Raw genomic sequence first — 27,484 nt, forward strand, 5'->3', positions numbered from 1 at the left:
TTACTTACTCTATGCATCGTTTGAGAGTAATGTCATTGCGTACAGCTGCATAGCAAAGAGTCGTGGTATAATAAATGCAGAATATTGCGCTAGTGATACATATGTAGTACTAATGATGCGGTTTGAAACATCACCAGAAGGCACACCTGTCATAGTCACATCAACAACCGACTTGTCTATGGAGGAGAAAAAACGTTTACCATCCAGAGAAGCACTGACAAAGGTTTTCCAGAGATGTTGCTTGTATAATAAGCTTGTCGACCTGAGCACCGACGGACAAGACTTCGTTGGGATCAAAGTCTCGTCCTGCAGGGGCTTAATAAAGGAACATTGGCTACCGACAAGCATCACGAACCTGTAAGTTTGTGCTGAACACGATTGTACACCGTGAGGGCCCTTTCGTTACGGACCTCTTGCCGAGTACCGGGTTCCCCGATGGCTTCTGAAAGGGGCTAAGGACATCATTTAGCTGATAATGCTAAACGCTGACCATTGAAGATGTCGTTTTCATCGGCACGCAGCCTCCGATTCGGTCCTTGAGGATACGCCGCAGCTCGGGCGAGGTCTGCCATTCTCCCAGGATCTGTATCGATATCTTTGATCGGGTGTGAGCGTTGACTAAGGGAACGTGTGTGGCGCCGAATTACCCTCAAGTTTCCGTGCCTCAGCATCAGCCTGCATAAGCCGCCAGTTGATCAGGGGGTCATAGACAAAGGCCTCCAGCACGGCCATAAGGGACTCTTTGTTGGCCCGCAACACCTGCATCGTTATTTCGCACGTGTGCCGGAAACTCCCCTCAATGCCACTGATCTAGAAACCTATCAACTGATGAACCGCTGAAATTGGGAAGATGACTTACCTCCATGGCATGCGTAAGCATCCTGGTCAATCGGAATGGGATCTTCTCGGGGAACTTCTCGCGGTGCATCGCAACCTCAAAACAATCACCGAAGTCGATGTGTACAACCTTGCCTGTGGCTCTTTCAAGCAGCAGGTTCGACGGGTGACGGTCACCCAAGCCCAGAATATGGCCAACCATACTGTTGACAGCTAGAGACCTGGAGTACGTGGCACGCCGTTCTAGCCAATGTTCAGAGTTGACGCTCTTAAGCCAGAGCACGCGGTAGAGGTCTTGGCCCGTAGTATTTTCGAGAGCGTACTCGAAAACCTCCACCTTCTGCAACAGGGTTAGATTCTCGTAGTCGGGAGCCATCTATGATGAAGCGGATTCGTAAATCGTGCTGACGCAAAAAAAAAAAAGACCCGAACCTGGAGCATGAGCCTGTACTCGATGTTTAATAAGACTTTGCGTGAGTCTCTGTAATCGCGGACGAGAACATGAAGAGTATCAGAGTCCTGAACCCATCCAAGAAGACCAGCGTTTGGAGCCAACGGAATAACAGGGTAGCGCTGGATGTTCAAGCGTCTCTTGAAACTGTTTGTGTCAACGGACAGAAGAGTGTTCACGAGGCTGAAGAGTTGCATGACCCGCTCGTCCTGGCGTAGATCTTCGTGACCTTAAAGGACTTCAGTGCGAATTCTGAGCTGTAGGGACGAGTGCATACCCTTCAATAGATATTGGTAGTCACGCCCGTCGCTACCTTTGAGTGAGACTCGCCGAGGCCGCTGTTTTGACGCAATCACAGTCAACTTGGTAGCGAAGCTACTGATCCGGACGATTGGTTTCCCACTCTGGTACGTTCCTTTATTTGATTTGATTTTGCATTGAGCTTCATGTTCGAGACCGTGTAGCTAAAGTCCTTACCTGGGATGGCAAGCTCTAGGTTGCGAGCCTTGAGAAGTTGAGGAGAGACGTATTGTAGATCCAGGGTTGTGAGCTGGGGAAGCTGTTTCTCGACTTTCCTGAAGACCTTGTAGAAGGGTTCAGTACGATTATGCGGTCGTAAAACAGAGACATACTCCGTAATAGATGTCCCAGGCTTTGTTGAGCTCCGTTGGCTCGCCATACATTCGGTAGCGGCGGCACGCTTCTCGCGCTTCATGAAGGTCTCTGCCAAAAGTTTGAGCAAACGATATTTCTCTTGCAGTAGTCGGCCCCTGAAGGCTTTGAGTGAAGGAGAACCATTATCCAAGATAATGAACATACGCGTTCAAGCATGTCATGCAAAGGCTCCAAGCAAGCAATCATGCCTTCTGGATTCTTGTCATTGAAGTACAGGCGGGATGCCTCTTCGAGGCCTTCGTGCCACATCTCATGCCATAGGATAGCGACACGAATGAGCTCATGACTGACGAGTTTTGCCTGACTCGGTTGAGCACAGGTGACAAAAGTGCTGGGTGAGAACCTTACCTGCTCTACGATGGCCGAGCTATGTTCACTCATCCTGTCCATGATATTACGAGCAGCATTTTGCCGAGCAGTACTCGACGACTTTGAAGCCACGGTGAGAGGATAGATGAGAGCTTGTGGGTGGTGTTTCCCAACATCAGTAAGCAAATTGCTGATATTACGGCGGACATTTTCGCTCGGCGTTTGAATTCTGGCAATGATCTATGCAAACAAGTTAGATTACTGCTTTGATCCTGTATATCATACTTACCTGAGGGATAACTTCAAGCCAAGTATCAACCTCAACGATGGAAAAACCAGCGGCCATAGCCTGACTGACGTCATCATGTGCGCCAAATTTGAACCAAAGCGTGAGGAGCCGCAAGGTATCCTGAAGGGCATTCTCGTTGCGCAACGAGATAGACTTGAAGAATCCTGGAAGATAGTCAAAATATGCGTTAAAACTGGTCAAGAGCATTGCGAGAATGGTCACCTTGGACGGCTTGGACAATGTGGGCTGCTAGACCGTTACCACGAATATCGGATGCGTTGTTCTCTCTCTGAGTTTCGATGTGACCGATGACTTCAAAATTAGCAAGGGCCCACGTATGCCACGCCTTGTACCACCCTGAGTCGTAGTGGGTGGCGAGATAGTAAGATTGCAAGATCTCCTTGACGTTCCTCTACATAGTGGTCAGCCATTAGTTCAATCGGACATATAAAGTGCCCACCGATCCCCAATCATCCCTTATTTCCGCTTGCCATTGACCTTGTTTAAAATAACAGCGCGCCAATAAGGAAGATAGCTCGTCCAATTTGTTCTTGGCCACAGGCGCACGCGGGTCCCGGGTCTCCTGAGATATATCGCGCGCCAGGCTTGTCGAAAATTGGCGCAAGAAAGTGAGTGTTTCATCACGGCGCACGCCTGATGCCCACATGTACTTGAGTTGGGCATAGACAACATTCGGTGGTGCTCGCATTTGCTGTTCAGCATGAAGGTTGCCAATCGTGAATAAGCCATGCCCGCTATGCAAGATATTACGTACCCGCTCCGGTGTTAACAGTGAGTTGATGGTTTTTTCTGCCAGAGCCATGCGATCCGACTTGCGACAAAAGTTAGCGAATTTGATCCACATGACGGGATCATCTTCCGGGTTCAGCACTAGTGCCCGGACCTGGAGGATGCGCTGCCACGTCTCAACATCCGGCTGACAACCTTGAAGTCTGTAAAACGTAAAAAAAAATTGTCCGCTGGATCTTCCACGTGCATCTTACCGTTTCATCCATGTCTTTCTCATTGCCTGCTGTCGCTCTGGCTGGTCAGCGTATTGCTTAAAGACTATAATCTCTTCAAGCTCTGACAGCATCTGCGCTCGAACCATGGTGCTACGCAAAATCAGAATCGGACCGACGAGTATAACAATGTTACTTACTTGTAAGAGCGACCATAACCTTCGCCGACAAAGGACGTTAACTCGGGTTCCAAGAGGTCACGAGCTCGACCAATTTCCTTGAGTGCTTTTGGGAATTGGTTTTGATGCACAGAAAGGATTGCTCGATAGAAAGCCCGATCAGGTGAGTCTAACCTCATGGAGGATATGTAGTCGTCCATAGATTCCCAGTCGCGTAGCGCCCAAGCAGCAGCAGCGGCCATTGGCGCGATCTCTCGACGTTCGTCGGGACCGGCGTACGACCAGTGCTCTGCAGCTTGCCCCGCCAGATGTTCCCATTCTCCAAGAGCGTGTAGACACCTCATACGGCCCATTTGAATGTCAACGGAATCGGGATCGTCAAGAGCCTTCTTATCATATGCAGCTAGTGCCTCCTGCCATTTCCCTAGCCTCTCGTACCATTCTTCATGCTTGGTGACATCGTACTGCTCACGCGCTATAATGAGGGTGCCCCAAGCTGCATCGTGTTGTTGGAGTTTAGTGTTGATCCCAATGAGTGCCTCAATGATGGTCGGAGAGGTCTCTGCAAAGAATTCAAGTTCCTTGTAATGAAGCGCCTTGGCATATGCATGATATTTCATGGCACACTCTCCAAGGATGCGATGCTCAATGGGAAGTGGCTTCTCTTCGTGCTCCATGAACTCCGCTAGAGACAGCAGTCGGTGGATAAGGTCGGAAGGAGCGTTGCTAGAAGTGATCGCGTGGTCGATAGATCGCACCAAATCCTCCTGCACGATAATAAGGCTAGGTTCGTTATCTTGCTCAAGACACTGACCTGATATTGGTCATATAGCTCAGTCCAGCATGAGATGAATGCGGCATTGAAAAGTTCCTTGGCAAGGGGCGGGTGGACGTCCACAAGACTCATGCATGCTCTCAGCGCATGTGATGGAGACTCTCTCATGAACTCGACGCCTAGTCGATGCATCCACTCCTCCCAGTCTTCCTTGGTGCTCACTAAAGAGACATCCCACGCTTGCTTGAGATGCTGTTGGTTGACGGTGAGTTTTGCTGGTTCAGCCGGCGCAGATATTTCGGACGCCCTTGATGTCTCTCTGTTGATGGTTGCAAAGGTCAGCTCTGAGAACAAGGCGGTCTACATCAACCTACAGCCAATCGCCAATCCCTGACTCCTGAGGTAAACGCTCCCCGCTGAGTAGTCTGGACGTTAGGCTTTCATAACGAGGATGAGAGATGCGGTTACGGAGCATACTCTAAGCTAAGGTGAGGAAACCGCGCATTCAAAGATTGATGGACTGCACCTTGTTTATTGTGGGAATGAATATTGCAAAATCGGATCCTAGCTGAATCATCACAGCACACAGCGTGTCCATGGATGCTTGCCTGAGCTCGTTACTCTGCCCATCCAGTACCCGCACGAGAGGATGTACAATTCGTGATGCGTGGTCCGAGAAGTTGACTCGCTGCGACAGATGAGCAATGGTTTGTATAGCTTTCTTGCGCAGTGAGATAGATCCATCGCTTCGTTCAGCAGATTTAACAATGACTGGGATCACCAGGTGTAAATACTCCTCAATATTTGAGCCGAAAGTCAAGAAAGAGTCGAAGATCTTGATGTGTGTGTTCATGCGCTTGTCAGTTAGTTCCCCATCGAAAGCCTTGAGTAGATGAGGCAGAATGGTCGGTAGGAAAGGTTTGAACTCGGCATCAAGAGCTTTGCCAAGAGCTTCAATCAGGGATACAATCGGTAATTGCAGTGGAATGTTCTCCCAAAGCTCAGTGACGAGACCAAAAATAGTTGGCATATAATTTCGGACGTGCTGCTTGATGATGCCGACTAAAATAGCCAATTGCTGAAGGTGGAACTCTTGCAACCGCGAGCTAGCCGTGCGTGCAACCGTAGTAAATGCTGGGATAATCTGAACAAACGTTCTTGGTATCCCAAAAAAAAAAAGGTTGAAAAGGACTGTACTTACCTGGGGAAGGAAGGTAACGCATTTGAGGCCCTGAGTCTTAAAAATATTCATGATAGCTTCAATCACAGTAACATGATGAGTGGTCAGGGAAGAGTCCTTCAACACTGCCAATAGCGAACTGATGACAACAGATTGGTAGTAATCATCTGAGGCCGTGACAGAGCCCGTATGAGAGAGTGCGACAGCGTTCACGGTGAAGGGCGAAGTCTCGTTGGCAACCTCTTCCTCCGGTTTCGTCTAAGAGCAGATGTTAGTATCTGGCATGCTAGAGTAAACAACAACAGAACCTTGCGCTTGTAAGGATCTAGGGCTCCGAGAATACCAAGGACCTTGACAACCTCTCTCCGAACATGAGGAAGCGATTCTGTTCTGAGGATACGGCCCAGAAGAGGAAGCAACTGAGGGTAGTCGATGAGCGGAGTGATGACATAACCTGTACTCGAGCACAGCTGGCCAAGGGCGTGGAGGGCTGCGTCCCGTTTTACATGTGCAGGATCAGAAAGTCTTGTCAGGATGACTTGCATGAGGTCCGGAATGTGGGGCTTCACGTCTTCCCCACCAACAGCCGAAAGCTCCCCAAGGCATGTCAATACGTTTGCAGCAACAGCTGCGTTGGTGTCGTTTGCCTTCTGCAACAGAACGCGGAGCATCGGCAGGGCGTATGGCTTAATGAGGCGTTGCGTCGCGCTGACGAGGAGTGTCAATAGGCGGGTACAATCCTCGCGGTTTCGCCTGTGGACGACGGTCAGGATATATACACAGTTCACAAAGGCAAAGGTGTCTTACATGACGGTCGAATATTCAAGTTCAGTGAGCAGTTGTATGAGTGCTTTCCGCAGCGATGGCATGACGTAGGCCGGGTTGTGCTTCGCCAAACGTCCAATAAGACCGACAGCCGTAACCCGATTGTCAAATACTTCGTCATTGAGTGCAATGAAAATAGATCGGACATTCTCTGCTTGGGCAAGATGCTTATCAAAGCGTTCGTGCAGTGATGACAATACGGTTTGACGGATAGAAGCATCTAAAAGCGTGACGACTCAGATATACATTCACAATGTCAAGGACTTTTATTCACCTGGATCTGCGATACCTACAGTGAGTAGCTTGTCTAGCACATCACTGATAATCTCAATGGCGTGGCTACTTGCTTGCCAACATATGGGGTCGCGCACGAAAAGCCTACAGCAAGTCAGAGCGCCTGCACGGCGGACGTCTGCGTTGTCGTCCTCAAGGTATGGTAAAGCGCATCGGCGCACGAACTCGTTAAGCACATGTCCTATTGAAACGATGTCAATCCAAACGACAGAGCCTAGCCTAACTGGTTCGCACCGCTAAAATCAAAAGTCCCAAGAGTAGTCAACGCAAGAGTAATGAGCTCTGGGCTCTTATCAGCCTTCGTTGTCTACAAAAAAAATCAGCTCGGAGTTGAGCAACGGGAGCTTGGTTTGCAGACCTGCGATACGCTCAAATCTTTGGCGAAGTCACCGCGGCTGAAAGATGCTGGAGCACCAATGGGCTTGTAAGGTTGGCCACTTAGAATGTTGGACAAGATATCAAGGAGGCGATCTATGGATGAGGCGTGAGGGATGATGTCAAAGGTATATCTCAAGTGCTCACTACCTTGTATCGTCTTGAGCAATGGCGGAATGTTGCGAGCAATCGCCGTCAACGCTTGTCTCAGCGGCTCATTGAGACCGCCAGCAAAAAATAGGTCGAGTTGATCATGCAGGTACTTCGTGAGATTAGGGCCAACTGCTGAAGCAAGCATCCCAACACATTGGAAGATCGGCTCTTCTGAGATCGCATTCTTCTTCCTATAAATTTCAAGTCCATTTAAACTTGAGAGTGGGATATCAATGCACACTGACCCTCTAGACTGCAAGCCAATCTTAATCTGTTGCATGATGAGCTCAAGGAAGGGCTTCATCTCACTTCCTACTGCCGTGGCAGTGTGGCCGATGGCAATAAAAGCTGACGAAAAGGATCAACGCTGTGAAACCTGTATTGGCGCAACGCAAACTGTACCAAAAGAACGCTCCGTCGGTTTCTCAAGTTGTTGCATCAGGTGACCCATGGCCTTGTGAAGGAAAAGTTCGGCAAATGTTTTCGTGTCGTACGCCGCTAGGGTCGGGATCAGAGTGATGACCATCTTGCGTATCACGGCATCCCTATGTGATTTAAATCGCAGAATCTGTTCCGCAACGTCTACGAAAGATTCCCTCATAAACTGCTCCATGTATGAGCAACAAGCAAGCAAGAAGACAGAGACCCACCATGTCACCGTGTAGCAGAAGTTCACGGTACGTCAAGAGAGACCCATGGACTACCTCTAGCTGCGACATTTTGAGCCCGAGTTGAGCATCCTGAAGGATTTTGTCCAAATGTGGGCTGCGCATCTGTCGCTCCTTGTTGGTCACAATCTCCAAACATGCAGCTAGTAGCTCTGCTGCTCCTTCACGGACTATGCTGCGCGTATCTCTCAACGGGATGAGAATCTTGTCAAGGACCAGACCGATATGCGAATAGAAGTAAGAAGGAGAGTTCCGCGCCAGTTCTTTGAGAATCAAGACACCAGCGTAACGAGGAGACTCTTGTCTATCTCCTTGAAGCATTTCAACGGCACTGGGAACTTCTAAATCCATGAAGCGCTCCCCAAGCGCATTTCCGCCTATGGCTGCAATCTGCCCAAGAGTCTTGGATGCGGCAAGCATAATGTTGACATCGTGGTTGGGCAGAAGCTCTTTGACGTAGTTATAGAATCGAAAGAGATAGGTCTTGGAAAGGATTCCGTCCTCGCCGACAATGTCAAGAAGATAGTCTACACCTTGTAAGCTCAGGGGAAATACTAAAGACTAGTGCTACGCACCAATGGCCAATAAACCACCCAGCCGGTCAGCATTGTTCTGACTATGCATGAGATCAAATATCCCCCTCCTGATGTCATCATCCCATAGTTTGCCAGCTGCATCTGACGGTAGTTCCGCTACCGTAGTTGCAACCTAATGACTGTATGTGAGCGTGAAACTATGAAGGAATGCCCGACGTACATATCGCCGTAGGGTGGCTGCCGCCTGCACCCGTGCTTCTTGACCAGGATTCTTGAGGCATTGAAAGGTTTGCGCCAGAAAATCCGAATGAACGGACTGAGGGATAGATGCCATCCTCAGAGACCGAAGTTCCGCTTCCCTCAGCTAGTGGTTGCTGTACAAGCGCAGGATGAGTCTCTCGCGCGTAGTCTTTGCCAGTTACTCCGGTTGTCGCAGGGCTTTCTCCGCTCACGCCTACGTTCGCGTAAATGACGTTGGGAATAGGTAGGACAGGTGTTCGTATGTTGCAACGCTTGGGTTGTCCAAGTAGCACTTGCAATGGCAATCGTGAATGCGCGTCCTCCGAAATTGGCATACACATTATTATGCTATCTATTAATCGATTATTCAACGGCCTGATGGTCTAGTAGTATGATTCCTTGTTAGGGCTAGAAAGCAATCTCGAGGAGGTCCCGGGTTCAATTCCCGGTCAGGCCCTAGCTTTTTGTCTCTTATTTAGCTACGTAACTCTCCTGCGACAGAGCGAAGGAATTATTTATTCCATGATATGCCTCAGACTCCAGAGTGCCTAGTTGACGTTTTCGTGAGTTACCGTCATTATATAAACACGCCCACTGCAGGTCAATAGTGTTTATCAATCTCATCACCGCAGCAGAGAGCATACCGTCGCCATCCGGCATGATACGCTCGCTATCTCAGGCGACTGCGGCGTCAGCCCGTGCTGTGGACTGCGCAACCTTACGCCTCTCATTGGCAGGCAGTTTACCGCAGCCTGGGGCAGCTAGCTTAAATTGTATTCTCCTCGAGCCCCACAGAAACACCAACATTTTCTGCCCCCGCGAAAACGCCATTCTATCTGTATGGTCTTATCCAAGGGGAATTCTGAGCTAGCGACCCCCGGAGACACTGTAAGTAGTCAGTCAGCATTGATTTTAGGGACGATGGTATATAATACATCCTAAAATACAGGTGCCAACTCCTGTGACGGAGGCGCTTCCGCCGCCTCCGTCATACTCCGAGTCTACCGCTCAGTCGTCTCTGTCGTTCTCTTCTAGGTCTCGGGCCGCAAATCGAGATGCTGGCATACTTTTTCCCAGAGGTCCTCTAAGCGCTTACTGTGTACCCGTTGTACCACTTGTAAGGCGGGGCCCGGCAATGCATGTGTCTTCTGCTGCTCTGGTTACACAGGAAGACATATCTGTGACATCCACTGCCATGCCCTTAAGCTTGGGACTCAACTGCGTACCCATTGTGCCATCCATTTCGATGCGAGACATTCGTGGTGGGATCGGTGGTATGGAGCTAGATTTATTCCCGATATCGTTGGTAGCTCACTGCCCCTTCACAGGTGCATTTACCATCGACCCGAAGACGTCTGGGAGCGATGTTGACTTCCGGCGCAGATGTAAACCATGCAAACGACACAGAAAGCGGGGCCACTCCAAAAACGCTGGTATTGATACGCAGAGAACACCTCACGCATCATTTTGTACCCGTCGCGGACCGATCTCGTTGGCCCTAGACATTGGTAATTCTCATGAGAAATGTCACCAAGTAACGGCGGAGGTGCTTTCCAAGCGTGGCGACATCGACTTGGACATTGTATGTATCTTGCAATGCTTCATAATTCATGCCTTGATCGATGTTGAACTTGGTTCTCAGAGATCCAAGCCCTCGGGAAAGACCCTCAGCCTTAGCGTATTCTCGAGGAGAGGTTGGTTCTTCTTTCAACATAGTTTTCGTCATTTCTAAATGGAAGGCCCGGGACATGTTATTCTAGGTCAAACCATTGTGCTCCTTCCACCCAACTTCTGTGGCGACATCCATGTTTTCACGCGCAAATACGGTACTTTTGAAGTCATGCCTGGCTTGTCTCAGTACGTTCGTAGCATGAACAGCTACAAGCGTACTGCTATAATCGCTATTGGTGGGACCTTAGCTGAAGACACGGCCAAGTCGACCACCCTCGACTGCTGTCATCTAGCTACCAGGCGTGGTCACATCATCGTAGGACTTAGTGGCGTTGACAATATGCCAGCGAAGAAGGAGAGCTTTTGGCAAAAGCTGGGATGCTATTTGCATGGAAGAACGTAAGTACGTCAATGCGGCTTGGCTTTAGTAGCCTTTCGAGTGAAGCGCTTGTAGTCCAGAGGCGCATTGTACATGTTACATTTCTAGTCTGACACTCCAACTACTATATTAGTACTACCTGTATTCATCATTTCTTGATCAAAACTTGGCGTGACCAGATGTCGGCCAAAAGACTGGTAGTAGCATTTGAACTGTTTAGTAGCTGCACACAGTGGGTGAACTCTGCGGTTTGAAGGCTAGTCATAATGAGGGCAATATCATACGAGAGTCTTCGAATTCGTAGAGTCAATTAGATGCGTTAACTGCTGGAGAAAGCTATAGACGTCAGTGATACTAACTGAATATTGAATCTTTGAACCCGTACGTTATAAGGTTTTGGCATTATATGCACGAGAATTCGCTTCCTGAGATTTATGAAGAGATAAATATGCTTCGAAGCAACTTCGAAGCAAGGTTGTCATGTGACAGTGTCCGTAGAACCATAAGATATTTATACTTTTTGGACGGTGGCCTAAAAGTTGTCAACTCCCATTAACTCGCGAAAGAGGTTACCGAAGTGTTGGAAGTTACCGTCAACGGTGGTATGTCATGCGCAAAACGGCCTTGTCAGAAACGATCTGCATGTACTGGTAATTCACAACGTTCATGGTGAACCGGAACTGACTTCATTTCCCGTTCTTCGTTCAGTAGATCGATATCTTGGGGTATGTTTCGGCGCCCACAGAATCCTGAACTCCGAGTCTTCGACGCTGAAGCGTATGGCGACTGATTTGCTAATTTGCCACCCCAGGAAATTATTCCTACCTAAGAGCATGAATGGAGCCAAGCTCGGCATAAACTGAACACATTGAGCCGGGGTGGACAAGAGGTTCAAAGGCACTGCAATTAGCAATGGAGTACCTCCACAAAAGCAGTGTGCAATGCGCGACATCCGACAATTGGGCCTAATCGCGGCGGCAGAGTTCGATAAATGGCCGTTTTTCGCGGAGGTCGAGACTTGCCAAAGACTTGCCGTCGGCAAGGCACAGCAGGCTGATAGTGCGGCAAAACTATGACGAAATCAGGATCATAAGCTTTCCTCGAGCAAGGCGCCGCAGATCCCTCACAGACCCTCCCCAATGACACCAAAGTACCACACCTCAGTTCGCACGCGGATCTGTTACTGAAAAAGTAGTCCAGGCGCCTTCCTCGCTGATTGAACAGACCCCGGTCCCAATGCTTGTCCCCACGTAACTTATATTTACCGATCCAAGTACCGATCTCCAGCCCTCCCGCCGAGAAGGACGGACCTCACGGAAATTGGGATCACAAGTGACAGATCTGTCCGCCCGAGATGAGCGACGCTGGGGGAGAATGATCCCGAGCCAGGCTCAACCTGAACGAGGTTTAACGTTCAACCTCCCTTGCTAGATCACTGTCGCCAGTCCTCTCCAGTGTGTCGCTGAGTTATGCTTGTCCAACCACTCGACACCATCAAGGGCAGCTTCTGTCTCCCATTCCCCCGCATCTTTAAATTTGGACGCAAGGGTCGACGCTCCACCGAGCTTCCGATAGCCAAGAGTGTCGCTCGGGAAAAGCAACCGCTAGAGGAGAGCCCGCAAGCGTTTGACAATTCGGTCAGTAAGCTCTTGGCGCGCTGATTTCGTAGATACTCATATGTTCCAATCCAGGACCGCTGTAAATTATTCTATGGATCATGTTGCGCATTCTCCACAGACACTTCGCAGCCGTACACGAGCGACGATGCACCTCCCTCCTATGGGACCCAAGAGAGCGATGGTCTAAGTGACGAGGTGGTGCAGACAATTCAACAATCTATTAGTGACTTGGACAAAACACTCAGGTCTATCAGTTTGAAGATTCATGGTGAATATCCTTTCTCATTTACCTTTCCGACGTCACTGATCGTTCATGTATATTAGACCATCCAGAGTTGGGTTTCCAAGAAAAGTGGGTGATGTCGACACATTCGTAGGGGCGGAACTAGACCTTGTTATTAGGTATGCACATGCACTTCTAACGGATTTCATGGAGAGCCATGGGTTCACCGTAACAAGACACTACCTCCACCTTGATACGGCGTGGCGAGCCGAATTTACGCACGGCAAGGGAGGTCGTACAATGGGGATCAACGCTGAGATGGATGCCTTGCCGGAGCTGGGCCACGCATGCGGACACAACCTCATTGCAATGGGTGGGGTTGGGACTGCATTGGCCCTGAAGGCCGCTATGCAGGCTCACGATGTTCCCGGAAAAATAGTGCTTTTGGGTACCCCAGGTGAGCCACCTCACTGGCACATGCAAGCACCCATACTAATATTGAGTGATGCGTGCAGCGGAGGAAGGAGGCGCCGGAAAAGTGATACTCTTGGATAGAGGCGCCTACAAGGGTATGGACGCCTGTATCATGTTCGCCCAACTGTTTCATCTCTGGTATGTTGCGCTAAATGAGAATCCACAGGTGTCACCCAGCAACCGGCCCGCCTCATTCAATGGCCATACACAGGATGCTCGCAATGCAAATAATAGATGTCGAATATTTTGGCCAGTCGTGAGTGCCCTTTGAGTTGCGCCCCGCTTTCCACGCATCTGATAAGCTGTTTTGGCCCCTAGTGCACATGCTGGCGCCGCACCTTGGCAGGGTGTTAATGCACTTGATGCCGCCTTCCTGGCATATTCGAGCATCTCGGTCCTGCGTCAGCAGATCAAACCAGACAGCCGCGTGCATGGAGTTATACAGGGCGCGGATTGGTCACCCAACGGTAACCTTCTTTTCCGCCCACCTGACCCATTGTAGTGATGTCAGACCTTCCCAGTCATCCCCGATTATGCAAAGATGCGATGGTACGTACGCGCGCCTACTAAGAACGACCTGCTGGATCTCTCGGAACGAGTCCGGTCGTGTTTCTCGTACGTCTGTTTCAGCCTCATACGTTCTTTCCTGTGCGAGGGCTAAGCTGGAGTGCAGGGCCGGTGCGCTAGCCACGGGCTGCCGTGTCAAGCTGTCGATGGGTCGGCCGTACTTTGAGGTCCGGCACAACTCTCTGTTAGGTGACTTTGAAATTATTTACCGCGCTCATCGCACCCTTACCAAATCCATGTCAACAGCTGAGGAATTCAGCCGTTCCATGCAGAACAGATGCGGTCTCCCTACATTATGGAGCAATACCGGGGCATCAACAGATTTCGTGAGTTCCAATCAGACCAAGAACTCCTTCCGATCTGACGCGACGTCACAAATTTCAGGGAAATGTCTCTTACGGTACGGCCGTTTTTACCGACCGCATGTTATTGATTTCCGTGCTCATCTTGCTTCCTGGCTTTCAGAACTCCCGGCTCTGCACCCGTCCTTTCGTACGTAGTCGCCGTCATATATTCCCATGACAATCATCTTGACGCAAATGTAGCAATAACGACAGACACCCATGGTGGTAACCACACGCCCGCCTTTACGAGATATGCGCGTACACCGGAGGCACATCAGGTTTGCTTGCAGATAATCCAGGGCCTTGCCTTCACAGGTTTTCGAGTGTTGCAGGACGAAATATTCAGCAAACAGGTACGTCCAATGTATTGCTTGGGCAGCTAGTCTTCTAGGCTTAGTGAATCTTGTATAGGTCAAAGAAGCGTTCCACAAGGCCTGACTCTTAAGATAGATACCCCGCGCCATTGGCATATCTATCTATAATATTCAGCCAACAGGAATTTCTCACACCTCATGCACATCGATGTTATGTTAATGAAAAATCACTATACTATGGTTCATTGGGCTTCATGAAATGTGGATACATAATAGGTCAATAGGTCTTAGCTTAGGAATGGAACGTGTCATAACAAAGCCCAGGTGATAATCCTCTATAACCCACAGCAGCCAGATTGCTCAGTCTGCGGTCTTGGACGCATTCGCGCCACCGGTCGCACTGTCGGTTCCAGCGGCCTTCTCCTGGACAGCAGTGGCGATCGGATGCTCGTGGACGCCACCCGCTCCTTTCCGTCGATTTGCAGACGCGCGGCCGTATTGCTTCGGTTTCCCCACGGCCGCCTCGGCAACCATTCTAGATAGCGGAGAAGGCACATTGTCAGGAACCGAATCAAGGGATCAGCGGCGCAGGCGGGGTGAGATGAAGAAGTCGAAACGGACCTTTCGAGCTCGCGTCGCTCCTCGTCTGACTCGTCAGGCTGTACCTGCTTGAAGATGGCGCCGATGACCAACAGGCCCTGTAGGGGTGTGAGCATGCTATGAAGTCGCAAATAGAAAGGGGCACGAGCTCACCTTCGCACGGTTCAGCAAGATGTGCTCGGAAACCTCCTTGTCTTTCAACACGTGGTCGACGACTTCACGAAGCACTTGCGTAACCTCAAATCTGGTGCCTCTCCAGGACGCAAGAAGAATCTAGGCCACAAATTAAAGATTATGCATATACTCCACGTGCGCTCCTCTACACACCTTGCCGGTCATGTCTTGCTCAAGGGCCCTTATCTCGTCTTCATCAAGTTCGCCCTTCGCTTGCAAACGCTCCATCTCCTGAACGAGGTTTTGAACACCAAGTCTGCAGAACTCAGAAAAGACCCTTCAAATATACGACGAAAGAATCAGGAACTTACGCGCTTCCAATGACACCCCATGCATCCTTGGCCACCGAACCCTTTTCCTTTATGCGCGAAAAGAACCCAGGACTAAAGACTCCATGTCAGCCAAGAGCAACAGTATATCCAAGTACTAACATTCCGAGGAATTTCTTGGATTTGAAGTAAGAAGTCGCCTTCATCATGTACACGGTGCCAATCGTGTGTAGAAGCTGCGAAGGGGTTAGAATGTGGTGCATTGATGTCAAGCGGAGAACTCACCTCAATTCCAAAGCTCTCCAACTTCAAATCCTCTGCCTCTCGCTTCATCCTTTCCTCGAAAACCTTCGTCTCGGGATCATCCTTCTCTCCAGGATGCTTGGCCTCGACGATTGGCCGCAGACGGTCGATCAGCTTCTGTGTTAACATGCGCACGCGTTCCTCCATTGCCTTGTGTCTTTCCTCGTCTAGCTCCTGCAGCTTCTTCCTCTGCTCGGGTGTCAGCTTGCTCCGCTTCTTTGATGACGGCTGCGGCGACGTTGTATCCCTTTGACTCGCTCCGCTAGGAGTGGCGCTCGGGGAGGGAGATGCAAGATTTGAGACTGCTGCGTTTTCGTCACCGCATCTCTTTATCCGTGGCTGCGATATTCCGCTTTAGACCTCTTTTGTTTCCATCTTCCACCTTATAAACTACTTTTTGCATAGATCCATCCTTACACCGTTCTTACGCACTAATCCACCCCTGTGGCTACCCCTATACCATCATGGCTCCCGTCGAAACTGAATACTATGACTTGGTGCGTAAACATGCTGTGACGCGTTATGGGCGCAGGTTGGCAGATGCTGACGGGGTTACATATGTCATCATCGGTGTCCACCTGGTTTACCTCGTTGCCTCTACTATAGCTCGGCGTGGCTGTTGACGTCAATGATATTGACCTGAAGAAGGCATATCGCAAAGCTGCGATCAAGGTGCGGCAATGGCGCGCGCGCTCTGGAACCTTTCAACGCTAATTGAGTGCAGTATCACCCAGACAAGAATCCCTCTCCGGATGCTGAAGAGAAGTTCAAGGATATAAGGTATGTAACTGGTCTTTTTATTGGCCTGTACACGCGAGATCGCTGACTATCTCATTTAGCAAAGCGTACCAAGTCCTATCCGATTCTGTGAGCAAATCTATGGAGGCGTATTACTTCGACATCTCAATGTGTCTACCTCTGTTTCCAGAATCTGCGCGCTGTCTATGATAAGAATGGAAAGAACATGGTGCGTCTCCGTGTTTCGCTATGCCATTACATGTGAAGTTAACTATGGGGTGTAGGTGGATAAAGAGAACCCCGACCTCGAGGATGCTGCTGGGTTCTTCGCGAATGTGTTTGGTGGAGAGCGGTTCCGGGAGTGGGTGAGCCGATTCGTCAAAGACTATTCATCATTACCTGACATTTGCGCTTGTCCGCGCCGCAGATAGGCGAGATCTCCCTCATGAAAGAGATGACCAGCGCCGCCACGGCTGCGATGTCCGAAGAAGAGAAAGCTGAGCTCGAGAAACAAGGTGTGAAGGTGCCTGACTCGCCCAAGCCCGAGACGCCAAATCCCGCTGTGGGTACGAACGGAGATACGCCAGTAGCACCTCAACCAATACACGCTTCCGAGCAGCCCGCCACATCGCCCGCCGTCCCCGAGCTCCACCTCCCCGAACAAGGTGTCGAATCCAACGATCATCACAGGGCGAAAGCTATCACAGCCACACCTCAAATGGCAAACTTCTGGCACAGTTCACGCATGATACTGACAAAACCATCCAGAGGAAACAATAGGGCGGAAGCATGCGGTTGAACGACAAGATATGACATTGCAAATCTTGTTCGTGAATGTAATTGTAGGGAATAAAAAATCAAGTGCTACACCGAGGGAGTTCAGATATTAGAAATGTGACAATGTTTCTACAAGGTTGTGTATGCTAAAAAAACAGAGCGTTTCAAACACGCTCACCGTGTAAACCAAAGAAACCTGCAACGCCAACGCTATCGCGTCCCCAGAAGAAAAGTAGGTGAATCTGTCTGGCATGAAGCAAGCCAGATTAATATACCGATGCGACGTGGCGTCAAGGTTCCACGCCGTCACCTAGCGTGATGACGCTAGTGGAGAACCTCACAGCTTTGCGTGGGGGAACGGCCGACATGCCTTCGCTGCCCGACGAAACGAGCGAGCTAACGTTTGTGCTCGACCCGGACTGTCGGTAGCCAAAAATGAATTTTGACATCCGCATCTTTAGCCGTGAGGAACGTGCTGATACCGGGGTGGCTGGTCCTGTCGAGCCAATAGTCGACGTCGACGGTGAGGCACCCAGCATGGCCGCGGCCTTAGGGGGTGTGGAGATAACACCATTTGTGCTCGTCTTCTTAAGCGAGGATCGCGATGGTGGGGGTGGAAGTGGTATAGGGTGTGGGCGATAAGCGGTCTCGTGAGCGTGTGCATGGCGTGAAGGTATGGATGGTGCGGAGTGTCGCTGGTGTGGGCTACCACTTGGCCGCAAGTGAGGTGTGCGAGAGATGTGGAGGCCCATAGCAATCTGCTCAACAGTGGGTATTGATACTGAGGTACTTTGAGCGCCATAGCGATAGCTCGGTGGTGGTGGATGAAATGACCGTTCTGCCGATGTAGAATACATCGAGCGCTAGTGGCAAACAGGGTCAGGGAACGGGAGGACAGGAGGACACCGACACAGGAGCTCACCAGGTCCTCGCTCTGATGGCGCTTCTTGGGTGATACATGACCCAGAGACCTTCGCATGGAGTATAGAAAGCGTGAGGCCGAGCTTGAGGGCTGCGGACCTGAGTGCCAGGCAGAGCCGTCGCTCGAACTGGAGGAGGAGGAGGAGGCGAATGCACTCATGTCTTTGAGGGGGAAGAGGAGGGTCGCTAGGACAATGGGTTGAGAGGAACTGGGGTAACGCGTTGCTACTGGTCGTGTTGGTTTACGTAGAACCGAGACAATTCACATAGGCGGTTGGGAGTGCCACGCCCGCAGCCTGTACACACGACGACGGAGAAGACAGGGTGTTCGGTGTGCTGCTGGTGACTGCAGCAAGGGGGAGGGGAGGGAAAGGGGTGGAGAAGTCGAAGTGTTTAGTGTGCCAACGTGGAGAGGGGAAAGCAAGGAGCGCCAAAATTCGTCGATGACGCGGGAACCAGTATCGTTTCCGTAGGGAGAAGCACTTCGGGATTTCACAGACGCGTCGGTCAGCAAGATTCACCAATCAGCCGGGTGGCTGTGTTCATTTCCCCACTTTCGCCGTCCTGCGCCCGCCAGTCCCCTGCCTAACCGATCGAGGAAGGAGGAAATGCACCACCTCCTTGGAGCAAGCGGTAAACCTACTGAAGTAATTACATTACTGCAGCGTACTTACTGACCGTGCTAGGTTTACTAACTAACACTTCATTTACTCTACAGTTTCGCTTTCTGCAATGACTCATGGAGCACGTATAAGTCGTCTGCAGCCTTAGCGATCTGCTGACTGAATTCCTTGTTCGGCATCTCCTTCCGAGACGCGATGGTGAACTGGAGGCGATCTGATAACCGGTCAGGAACGCCTACATTCTCGCCTGTGCCTTCCTATCTGAAAGACTCACCATCAAATCCAGTCATGTATGCCACTCCGAACCCTTCTGGGACGACCTGTTCCCCCGTCAGTCAGTGGCACAGCGCCCTCACGGGTTTGATCCACGCACCTCTCCCCAGCCATATGCCTCAAAATGTTTCGAGAACACGGCAGAAGTGCTAAGCACCCAGTTACTCGCTCTGGCCACAACTGGGTCGGAGAAGACCTCTGGTACTGTCTCGCCTTTGTCCAGCAGCAATTTGAGGCCTTAAAGAGTCATGAATGTCAGCCATCCGACATCCCGACGATCAGGGGTTCCGTGTAAGGGACGTCCAGGGACTTACCGAGCATATGTCTGTCCACGCCCTGACCGTTGCCGGCGGCTTTGGCGCGTGCGATGTGCACTTTACCAGCGGCGTCGAACAGACGCTTACGCTCCGCCGGACTCGCGTTCGAATTGTCCATACTTGTTGCCCAAGCGTCTGCTTCGGAGGAGACGACGCGAATGACCTCGGTACGTCCTTTGAAAAACTTACGAGTCGTTGCTGACTCGTATGTGCCACCCTTGCGCGGCTCGCCTCCCAGAAGCCGGAGGTATGCCAAATGAATGATCATCTGCGCCCAGGAGTCGGGCGAGACGCCAAACTTCTTGATTGCAGCCTTTCCATACGGCGTACGGTAAACTGTCATGGCTTGGGTGTCAATGAGGTCGGTAGCGGCCCTGTCTGCCTTTGCAATCGCGCCTTTGGTCGTCTCCGACACATGCCAGTCAAGAGGTTCTGGCGACCGACTGTCCTTGGTGACACCTGCTGGTGCCTTGCCAAGGTCAGCTGCGGGATCATGGAGGATGTCTAAGACCTCGTCGCACATTCGCACAGTGGGCGTGCCGTCCATGACAGAGTGCTCGCCCATGAAGCCTGCCTCAGCGTTGTCAAAGACGACGAATTGAAGGGGCTTGTCAACCCATCGGTTCCGTAGACCTGTCGGTGCGCCAGATTTCGTTGCACCATGCCAAACGCTGCGGCTGAAGTTGACAAGATCTGAAGGCTTATCCGTGTCAAGACTGATGATGAAAGCAGACGAGTGAATGTCGCGAATGATAACATCGTTCTCCGGATGTTCGAGAAGTTCAAGGAAGTCCTAGATACATCGGCATTGTTACGGGTTGTTCAGAACAGTTCAAGGGATAAAGCACCTTCGCCCAGACGTCCCTATTTGATGCTGACAGAACACCGATCCCAGGGTAGTCTTGAGTAGTCTGATCATAGATGGACTGAATTTGCCTGTAAAGAATAGGTTAATCTACGTCAGCAAGCATCAACGGAAAGCGTACCATTCGATCTCGTCAATGCTGAGGATCCGACCTTTCTCGACAACATTTACTTTGTACATCCTATTACGTCTGAAAACAACAATGTGCTGGTCTTCATCCCGCTTCCCTGTGTATGACACGCTCCAGTCAAGTCCCTGCGAACCAGGTACTCGGCAACAGTCGAACATCCAGCTAGATGCAACAAGGGCTTTTGTTAGAAAAAGAATATGGCTATAATCACATGTTTTCCCCACACACCGATACGAGTCCATGCAGAACACGCCCTCCTTGGTGCCGTCGGGCTCGATGAGCCCTCGTTGAAGCTTCTCGCGGAACATGAGCGCACCACGGGCAAGGCCAGCTGCCCGTGCGGCGGGGGTTTGACGAAGGTGCTTGGGCTGACGATCGAAGCCGACTGATAGTTGACTGTCAGCATACTCAGCACAATGCAGCAGTCTTCACGGCGTACAGAAGTAGGACACGTTAATGACGACCTATATTAACCATAAATACAAGCAAGCTAGGTGCCATGAGCAGAGTGGTGACGCACCGAGTCTCTATAACCGAGATACCCAAGATCGTCCCACCACTGCTCCAGCCAGTGATCCCTCCCTTCAGCGTGCTTCAACAAGCGTTTCTGTAGCTCGGGCCCCAAGACGCTCGTAAACTGGTCGATCTTCCTCTCCGCCGCGGTGTACTCCGCCGCGGTGTATGCGTGTGGCCTCAGCGTCTCCTTGAGGCGCGCCGCCGTGTCCTCGAGCTTCGGGACCGGCAGGCGCGGCAGTTTGAGTGTGGAGCCGTACGTGCGCGACGTCTCCTTGTCCCCGGGCGGGTATGCGGCGGTGGTCTTCCAGTCCACGGGGCGCTCGGTGAGATCTTTGGGTAAGACTCGGTTGCCCATCGTTCGGCGCACAATGCGAGGGAAGGAGAAGAGCCTGGAGGTCTTCTGAGCTCGGGAGAGCAGCATCAATGAGAGTGGCTTATGACAGCTCGAAGGGAGGAATCATGAGCTAAAATACCATACTACAATCTGTTTGGTTCCGCGTATGATAATGCGCTCAGCGTTGGCACTTGCTGCTATAACCGGTGGCCCGGCACTGGCTTGCGTCCCGATTGGCGGCTCTCTCGCTTCCCCGCACTACAGCATTCATCTTGTCCGTCTGTGGTCACATCGAGAGCCCACATGTGTATGAGTTTCCTAACGCATTACAGTGGATTAGAAGTCGCATACAATATAAATACTTTAAAGCTCATGCAGTGTGTCTACAGGTACGTTCTATGTCCATCATCCTAGATCTTCCCCATTTACGGCCCGGTACTCGATGTCTTCTTGGTAGCCTCAGCTGCACATGTCTTCGAGCAGAACGGATGACTACCAGATCTGGGTTTAACTTGACAATTCTGCGAGTAGTGAGACACTAAACGAAGAGCAACCCCGCTCATACTTACCACACAATTGGCTTGCGCAGCCTGCGCTTGCATGGCTTGCGAAGCACATGACCGTCCACAAAATGGGTGTCCTTGGTTCTTGGGACGCTGTTGGCAAAACTGAGATTACGGTAAGCATCGTTTACGATGGTAGGAGGTTCTGCTGGCTTACCTCGCATCGACTGGATTCCTTGCTAGTGGACATCAAAGGTGCGACTTTCTGAGTTGGCATGGATGTCGCGAGCTGACGCCTGTGCTGCGATGAGGTTTGTTGCGGGGTAGTAGCTCCAAATGTGGCTGGAAAAGGCTGGAGGGATTGTCGATGCTGATCAGCGCGAGCGTGAGATAGGTAATTGGGTTGGTTTCCGTGCCCTATGTTTATCATCGCAGTTATCAGAGAGTGGCTAAAATCAGACACTAATATTGAACTCACTAAGGTCGTCACGCAACCTTTCCAGGGCTCTCCCAAGTTCGTTTCGTCCAGAATGGTTAGCACCTACTCCCCAGAAGTAGTCCCATGGCGAATCCTTCGCCATCGTTAGTTGAGAGTCCAGACTGAGGTCGTATGTGTCTCACCTCGACAAGCTCTGCATCCCCGGTATCAAGCAAGAGCTTCTTGAGCTCCCTGTTTTGGGTGAACTTTAGATAGAGAGCCTCCTCCATCTTCAACGCGTCAGACCGACAAACCTCGTGCCCGGAATGATGGAGCTTACCTTGGCTACATTCACCTGTCTCCAATCTGGTCGTACCCAGTTTTGATAACGATGTGCTTCGTCAAACGCAGCCATAGGCCGATCGCCTCCAGTTCTGATAAGCTCTGCGATATCAGGGTACTCGTCCATAAACTATAAGAGCATGTAAGGTAAGAACTTGGGCCCAGCACAGGTAAGCAATGCACCTTGAATGACTGGAACAGGTGCTCGCATGTAGGATATGTCTTGCCATTATACTGCACGGGATGGGAAGAGAAGTTGGTAAACTCGTAGAATGGCTTGTGTTTATCATAGAACAAGATGCAAGGACGACTGGGCGATCTAGTGTGATTTGACTGAGTGGCGTCGGAGGAGTGCTGAACGTCAGATCCTCTAAATTTGGCAGGCCTTTCCTTGGTCAATCGAGCGGGCTGTTTGGGTGGGGGCGAAGGGCTCGAGCGATCACGTTTCGAGCTTGAGCTTGAGCTCGAAAAGAAGTCTAACAGTCCCATATTGCTCTGCAGAAGTGTCAGTGCAAAGAAGATGGCAAACAAAGCAAGCACAAGGGGGATCTCAGGGCTATGGTAAATGTCGTGAATCAAGGCAGAATCCAGGGAGACCATGGTGGGTTGGGATGAAGCGCTGGATGCACAACTGAGCTAGATAAATCGATCTACTTACACGTTTTGCTCTCCCAAGTATGACGCGGACGATAAACGTTCTCAGCGCGGAAGCTTCCGTGCCAATAGACTTTGTGGGCTGTACTGGGCTGTACTTAGGAAAGAAGTTTGGAAAAAGTACGCCAATAACCTTTTTATGCGAATCTTTGAGCGGCTAAAACTTGAAGGGCGTCCAATGTGGTAGTTCAGGTCAATCAACGTCGCAAAAAACGTTCAACAGTAAGCAATCGAGTTGACATCCCCCCTGATATTGCAGGGCCCATTCTGTCGTGCCCCCAGAACGTAGGGAGTGTGGCCTGCAACGACGGCAGTGCAGGTGAAGCAAGGCATGCCGCTATCTTGACGCGTGTCGTGAGATCATCGCGGAGATCAAATTCTCCACGGCGCGTCAGCCTTGTGGCAGCGGAGGTAATAAATGGCCTCGTGCTGACACCCGTCGCTTCGAGGTCACAGTGTAGATCTACCAATTCATGTCGCCTATCCTCCCTCAACGGTGGCTGCTTTTCGCGTGATGCTTCATTTTCCTGGGGTGTCGTGCAATGATCACATCTGTGTCGCACCGGTGCTCGTGGTTGTGAAAAGGGACGTCAATGGCGAGGACATCAATCGGCATGCAATAAATACAACCACAGTCCAGACGTCGATGCATCAACGCTAACGTGGTCCCACAAACAATGCCCTCTCTTGCGACTGACGACTCCAGTCTATCTAATCCTGCCAACAGTCGTGGTGGTAAACGGGTGCGGCTGTCTTGCCTTGACAAGCGTAGCGAGAAGTTCGCTGAAGGTGAGCGCGTCGTTGCATCCACATGCCCCACCTGTCTTAACCGTTGGGATCCTTTGTTCAGTGGAGCAGCTCTTCAGAAAAGCCTGGCGCCATCGCAAGAAAGAGCAACCGCAGGTACAGAATGTATTCAAGGTCCTCTGGCCGGAGTCACTTTTGGAGCCGTATCTGGAATACCGGTATGCTCAGTGAAACACTGCAGCTGCCCAGGGATGCTCTAACTCCTTTCAGTGAGCAGGTCGAGAGCTCACGCCAGTCAAAGGATGCGAATGAGAAGCTGCTCTTTCACGGCACGAATCGCGCGTGCCTCCTGGGCGAGAGCAGGGATAATGTCCTTCTGTGTCCCCTGAAAAGTTGTTACTTGTGTTCTATTCTCCGCAGTTCATTTGATGTGAAGAAGTGTGGTAAGTGTGCGACTGTGCACATAGTCAAGGCATGCGCTTAATCTTAGAGAAGGCCAGAAGAACTCATTCAAGCGGTGGGTTCGGGGATTCCACCACTCATGCTTTGAGAGCTCACGTCATCTAGGTTCGGTCACGGCATATATACGTCTGCCTGTTCTTCAAGTAGGTTTAGTTTCAGCCTTCTATGATTTGATTTATTAGCTTTTCAGAAGCAGATGACTACACCCTCAATGCATCACAAGATGCCCGACTTCGCATAGTTGTTCTATGCCGGGTCGTTGTCGGCAAGACGTACAAGAGATATCGAAACGCGCCCGAACTAACTGAGCCGCCCAAAGGCTATCATTCTGTGCGTGGGCTGAACGAGCACACGAATTCACCATTGACAGCTACATAGGTATCGGGAGAAGTGGGCTGGGATCTGAACTATGAAGGCATGTATCCGAAGTACTGGTCCTCATTCCAGGGTTTGGCTTACGAGGACACAGAAACCGTTTGCTACAATAACGACGCCATACGGCCTGCATACATCGTCGTCTACGGGAACGAACCGCCTGTTTCTCTCAACTTCAAGGCCTTTGTATCGACCATCTTCCACACACCACTTGCGTCGTAGTTAAATTGACATGTTTCTTACTCCAGTCCTACCTCGTACAGGATGGATATAATATGTATTTATGTCGTATTATAGGTCAGGTCGGATACTTACGTTTTAGGGATCTCGTGGGCGTGTTGTTTCTCTCTTTCAGTGTATGTACTTCATCAAATGGCGTGTAAACCTCATGTTTACTGACATGGAGATGTCCTGATTTTGGACGCCAGTGTTAATCTAGCCTGACACGCCTCGATGACAACACGCGGTGGCGGTGCTCTGCTTACGGTTAATATTCATACTCTCCGAGGCGTTTCTCACTTGTGTTGGCTTCGGACCGTACTAGAACACGTCCTGCGTCCCGGTAGACAGCCGAGCGCATAGGTTGCAGCAAAGTCGCAACACGCGCATTACTTTCCCCCGCATGTCCCTCGTGAATCACACGCGACATAGTATGTAGAAACATGACAGCGACCTCAGAGGACCCGAGAGAAAACACCGCCCCCAAAGGGCCTTAAAGGAAGATACTGTCCTCGAGGGTGGCTGTAGACCATTTTGCACGCATTCCGGGAGAGACATCGCCGTCTCTCTTTCACTCGACCTCTTTCTCATCGTTTCGCTTGAATATTTGCGATCGCCACAAACATACATTTACATAATGGCTGCCACTACAACGCTGTCCCTCCTGGGCACGATGGCAGGCTCTTACCTTGCCGCGAGGAACCAGCAGAACGGAGCAGCCAATCCAGGCATACCCCAGCAGACACAGCAACAACAGCAACAACAGCAACAACAGCAACAACAGCAACAACAGCAACAACAACAGCATCCTATCGCGACTCTTGCCCGACCTCTGGCAACTTATCTCTCCTCCCAAACGCAGGTCCAGAAACAACCACAAGTGCAGGTACAGAGAAATACGCCAGCAACAGCTACAACGTCGGATTTGTGTAAGGTGAGCAAGGAACAAGTGCCTTCATACTTCAGCCACTGACACAACATCTAGAACTGTAATGCTAGACCGAAGTACTTTGACGGCACGCAGACACATCCTTTCTGTGGGCGTAGATGCGCGGCAGCCGCGCAGAACGCGGGAGTAAGCCGCGCGAAGAGCGTCGGTGCCGTCCCCACTCGTGTGCGGCAGGTGCTGGTACCTAGTTCTGGTGCAAATACTACGCAGACACAGAGCGGTGGCAGTGGATCGAAGCGAAAACGAAACCAGGTTGTAAGCACGGCCAATCAGGTGTGCAGCGTGAGTAAACCTTCCCGAGTCATCTCGTCTATAAGATAGTGCTGAACGTTCGGTAGCATTGCAAAGTGCGGCCAAAGCACGGTGGTGCCGCATTCTGCGGGAAAACGTGTGCACAGAAGGCGGGGTCCAGTTCACAGACGCCCTCAAGCAGGAATGTCCCGGCTACTGGAGGAGCGGCTGTCCAGCCAAGTGTGAAGCGCAGTAAGAGGTATGCAGATTTCCTTGAGCCACAAGATTTTTAAAGAGACTTAGCAAAATATGGTTCTAAACCTCAGTGCCGCCCCTGCACCCAAGTCACGACAGCCGCCTGCTCAAGATGGTTGTCTGCTGTGCGGTGCTGCCGTACATAATGCAGGCCACTTTTGCAGCAAAGCCTGCAGCACAGCCGCAGAGAAGCGAGCACCAGCTTTGCTCGAAGTACCAGCAAACCACAAGACGTTCAAGAGCGGTCAGTTTGCCTCCTAGGCTCTTGCAGTATATGAAATTGACTATTGATCTGTACGTTCAGTGACCGACCAGTTCAAAGCATCCTGGAGACACAAGACAGCCTGTCCGACAGTAAGGAAAATATACAAGGTCATTTCAACTCCGGCAAGCGTAACCAAGTACGAGGCATATCAGTGAGCCTTGCAGTGCAGCCTAAACAGGGTTTGAAAGATGCTAAGTCTCCGACAACACAGATCGGCGGTAGAGAACCGAGGGCACTTTGCAAAGGTAGGCAAGAGTGCAGGCAACGAGCACCGACGATGGCATGGCACCACGCGCGCCTGTCATCTCGGTGACCCAGGCTTGTCTGTCACTGGCGCGACATTGTGCTCCTCGACATCGTGTGCTCTGTGTAACATTCTCCGGACGTCCTACCGAGTGAGGCTTTGTGGACAAAAGACTGGCTGGGGTCGCTTTGGACAAGGCATTTACACGAGCGCCACGTCGAGCAAGTGAGTATTTTATGTCCGAATCATAAATCGCCAGGGTTGAAAAAGAGTATTTTCAGGTCAAACGATTACTCGAGCAACACAATGCCTTCGCGGTACAAAGCGATCATCCTGAACAAAGTTGTCGTCGGACGAGGATGCAAGATGACACACGACAACACGGGGTTGACTACACCACCTGCAGGCTACGATTCGGTGTTGGCTGAGGCCGTCCCGGGTGGGTCACTCAACTACGACGAATTGGTTTGTTACACAGACGATGCGATCCGCCCCTCCTACGTAGTCGTTTATGACGCATGAGTCGCGAATTAGTGGAGCGGAGCTGAGGATAGTAACTTAACAGTGTTTATGCTATTTATCTCACTGTAATAACGAACGCCGGCGAATCTGTATGGCTGCGGTAGTGAAGCCAGAAACAG

At 50.9% G+C, this 27,484-nt stretch overlaps 10 protein-coding genes and 1 non-coding gene across 11 annotated transcripts; 6 read left to right on the forward strand and 5 right to left on the reverse strand.

Moving 5' to 3' along the window:
* Window positions 1-35: 35 nt before the first annotated feature.
* On the reverse strand, window positions 36-9,012 carry CONPUDRAFT_83590 (atypical PIKK FRAP protein kinase). The gene is made up of 33 exons (XM_007772800.1): window positions 8,729-9,012; window positions 8,548-8,680; window positions 7,955-8,499; window positions 7,707-7,908; window positions 7,550-7,652; window positions 7,302-7,495; window positions 7,135-7,247; window positions 7,011-7,083; window positions 6,757-6,957; window positions 6,465-6,702; window positions 5,966-6,410; window positions 5,679-5,915; window positions 5,004-5,621; window positions 4,852-4,955; window positions 4,517-4,796; window positions 3,724-4,469; window positions 3,566-3,676; window positions 3,337-3,514; window positions 3,022-3,273; window positions 2,784-2,973; window positions 2,562-2,725; window positions 2,312-2,512; window positions 2,108-2,263; window positions 1,921-2,058; window positions 1,766-1,871; window positions 1,566-1,703; window positions 1,270-1,517; window positions 860-1,213; window positions 648-810; window positions 491-595; window positions 356-442; window positions 201-306; window positions 36-146 (listed from the first exon to the last, which is right to left on the reverse strand). The coding sequence occupies exons 1-33, from the start codon at window positions 8,840-8,842 to the stop codon at window positions 131-133; spliced, it is 7,059 nt and encodes a 2,352-aa protein (XP_007770990.1). The 5' UTR covers window positions 8,843-9,012; the 3' UTR covers window positions 36-130.
* A 108-nt stretch (window positions 9,013-9,120) lies between these two features.
* On the forward strand, window positions 9,121-9,205 carry CONPUDRAFT_t75. Its single transcript has one exon. It is a non-coding gene; the product is annotated as a tRNA-Pro (tRNA).
* Window positions 9,206-9,538: 333 nt separating this feature from the next.
* CONPUDRAFT_138472 (uncharacterized protein) lies at window positions 9,539-10,956 on the forward strand. Its single transcript, XM_007772801.1, has 5 exons — window positions 9,539-9,636; window positions 9,698-10,022; window positions 10,077-10,330; window positions 10,391-10,442; window positions 10,509-10,956. The coding sequence occupies exons 1-5, from the start codon at window positions 9,589-9,591 to the stop codon at window positions 10,820-10,822; spliced, it is 993 nt and encodes a 330-aa protein (XP_007770991.1). The 5' UTR covers window positions 9,539-9,588; the 3' UTR covers window positions 10,823-10,956.
* A 1,293-nt stretch (window positions 10,957-12,249) lies between these two features.
* On the forward strand, window positions 12,250-14,683 carry CONPUDRAFT_107635 (amidohydrolase). Its single transcript, XM_007772802.1, has 14 exons — window positions 12,250-12,435; window positions 12,490-12,685; window positions 12,742-12,769; window positions 12,820-13,097; window positions 13,156-13,228; window positions 13,281-13,370; window positions 13,433-13,581; window positions 13,636-13,729; window positions 13,788-13,870; window positions 13,928-14,007; window positions 14,066-14,081; window positions 14,147-14,173; window positions 14,227-14,378; window positions 14,437-14,683. The coding sequence occupies exons 1-14, from the start codon at window positions 12,268-12,270 to the stop codon at window positions 14,461-14,463; spliced, it is 1,461 nt and encodes a 486-aa protein (XP_007770992.1). The 5' UTR covers window positions 12,250-12,267; the 3' UTR covers window positions 14,464-14,683.
* A 16-nt stretch (window positions 14,684-14,699) lies between these two features.
* Window positions 14,700-15,832, reverse strand: CONPUDRAFT_74799 (uncharacterized protein; the record flags this gene model as incomplete). The annotated part of the gene is made up of 7 exons (XM_007772360.1): window positions 14,700-14,874; window positions 14,961-15,037; window positions 15,093-15,212; window positions 15,267-15,369; window positions 15,425-15,496; window positions 15,545-15,618; window positions 15,668-15,832. 7 exons carry the CDS (start codon window positions 15,830-15,832, stop codon window positions 14,700-14,702), a joined length of 786 nt encoding a protein of 261 aa, XP_007770550.1.
* A 221-nt stretch (window positions 15,833-16,053) lies between these two features.
* Window positions 16,054-17,222, forward strand: CONPUDRAFT_127380 (DnaJ-domain-containing protein; the record flags this gene model as incomplete). The annotated part of the gene is made up of 7 exons (XM_007772803.1): window positions 16,054-16,182; window positions 16,292-16,357; window positions 16,410-16,465; window positions 16,525-16,552; window positions 16,614-16,652; window positions 16,708-16,788; window positions 16,851-17,222. The coding sequence occupies exons 1-7, from the start codon at window positions 16,150-16,152 to the stop codon at window positions 17,220-17,222; spliced, it is 675 nt and encodes a 224-aa protein (XP_007770993.1). The 5' UTR covers window positions 16,054-16,149.
* On the reverse strand, window positions 17,205-18,508 carry CONPUDRAFT_167101 (uncharacterized protein). The gene is made up of 2 exons (XM_007772804.1): window positions 18,123-18,508; window positions 17,205-18,063 (listed from the first exon to the last, which is right to left on the reverse strand). The coding sequence occupies exons 1-2, from the start codon at window positions 18,279-18,281 to the stop codon at window positions 17,491-17,493; spliced, it is 732 nt and encodes a 243-aa protein (XP_007770994.1). The 5' UTR covers window positions 18,282-18,508; the 3' UTR covers window positions 17,205-17,490.
* Window positions 18,509-18,833: 325 nt separating this feature from the next.
* CONPUDRAFT_91603 (carnitine acetyl transferase) lies at window positions 18,834-21,200 on the reverse strand (the record flags this gene model as incomplete). Its single annotated transcript, XM_007772805.1, has 9 exons — window positions 18,834-18,958; window positions 19,019-19,064; window positions 19,118-19,254; window positions 19,332-20,127; window positions 20,183-20,270; window positions 20,321-20,491; window positions 20,558-20,714; window positions 20,769-20,793; window positions 20,850-21,200. The coding sequence occupies 9 exons, from the start codon at window positions 21,198-21,200 to the stop codon at window positions 18,834-18,836; spliced, it is 1,896 nt and encodes a 631-aa protein (XP_007770995.1).
* A 937-nt stretch (window positions 21,201-22,137) lies between these two features.
* CONPUDRAFT_59449 (DUF1768-domain-containing protein) lies at window positions 22,138-22,931 on the reverse strand (the record flags this gene model as incomplete). The annotated part of the gene is made up of 4 exons (XM_007772260.1): window positions 22,138-22,254; window positions 22,304-22,390; window positions 22,441-22,572; window positions 22,626-22,931. The coding sequence occupies 4 exons, from the start codon at window positions 22,929-22,931 to the stop codon at window positions 22,138-22,140; spliced, it is 642 nt and encodes a 213-aa protein (XP_007770450.1).
* Window positions 22,932-23,569: 638 nt separating this feature from the next.
* On the forward strand, window positions 23,570-24,902 carry CONPUDRAFT_138478 (ADP-ribosylation; the record flags this gene model as incomplete). Its single annotated transcript, XM_007772806.1, has 9 exons — window positions 23,570-23,592; window positions 23,803-23,885; window positions 23,947-24,061; window positions 24,114-24,286; window positions 24,339-24,360; window positions 24,411-24,448; window positions 24,496-24,635; window positions 24,684-24,720; window positions 24,775-24,902. The coding sequence occupies 9 exons, from the start codon at window positions 23,570-23,572 to the stop codon at window positions 24,900-24,902; spliced, it is 759 nt and encodes a 252-aa protein (XP_007770996.1).
* On the forward strand, window positions 24,902-27,484 carry CONPUDRAFT_167104 (ADP-ribosylation). The gene is made up of 8 exons (XM_007772807.1): window positions 24,902-25,036; window positions 25,109-25,833; window positions 25,885-26,130; window positions 26,187-26,338; window positions 26,406-26,578; window positions 26,639-26,750; window positions 26,811-27,068; window positions 27,125-27,484. The coding sequence occupies exons 2-8, from the start codon at window positions 25,537-25,539 to the stop codon at window positions 27,363-27,365; spliced, it is 1,479 nt and encodes a 492-aa protein (XP_007770997.1). The 5' UTR covers window positions 24,902-25,036; window positions 25,109-25,536; the 3' UTR covers window positions 27,366-27,484.

This window comes from Coniophora puteana, assembly GCF_000271625.1.
Source record: "Coniophora puteana RWD-64-598 SS2 unplaced genomic scaffold CONPUscaffold_9, whole genome shotgun sequence".
Classification (NCBI taxonomy): Eukaryota; Fungi; Basidiomycota; class Agaricomycetes; order Boletales; family Coniophoraceae; genus Coniophora; species Coniophora puteana.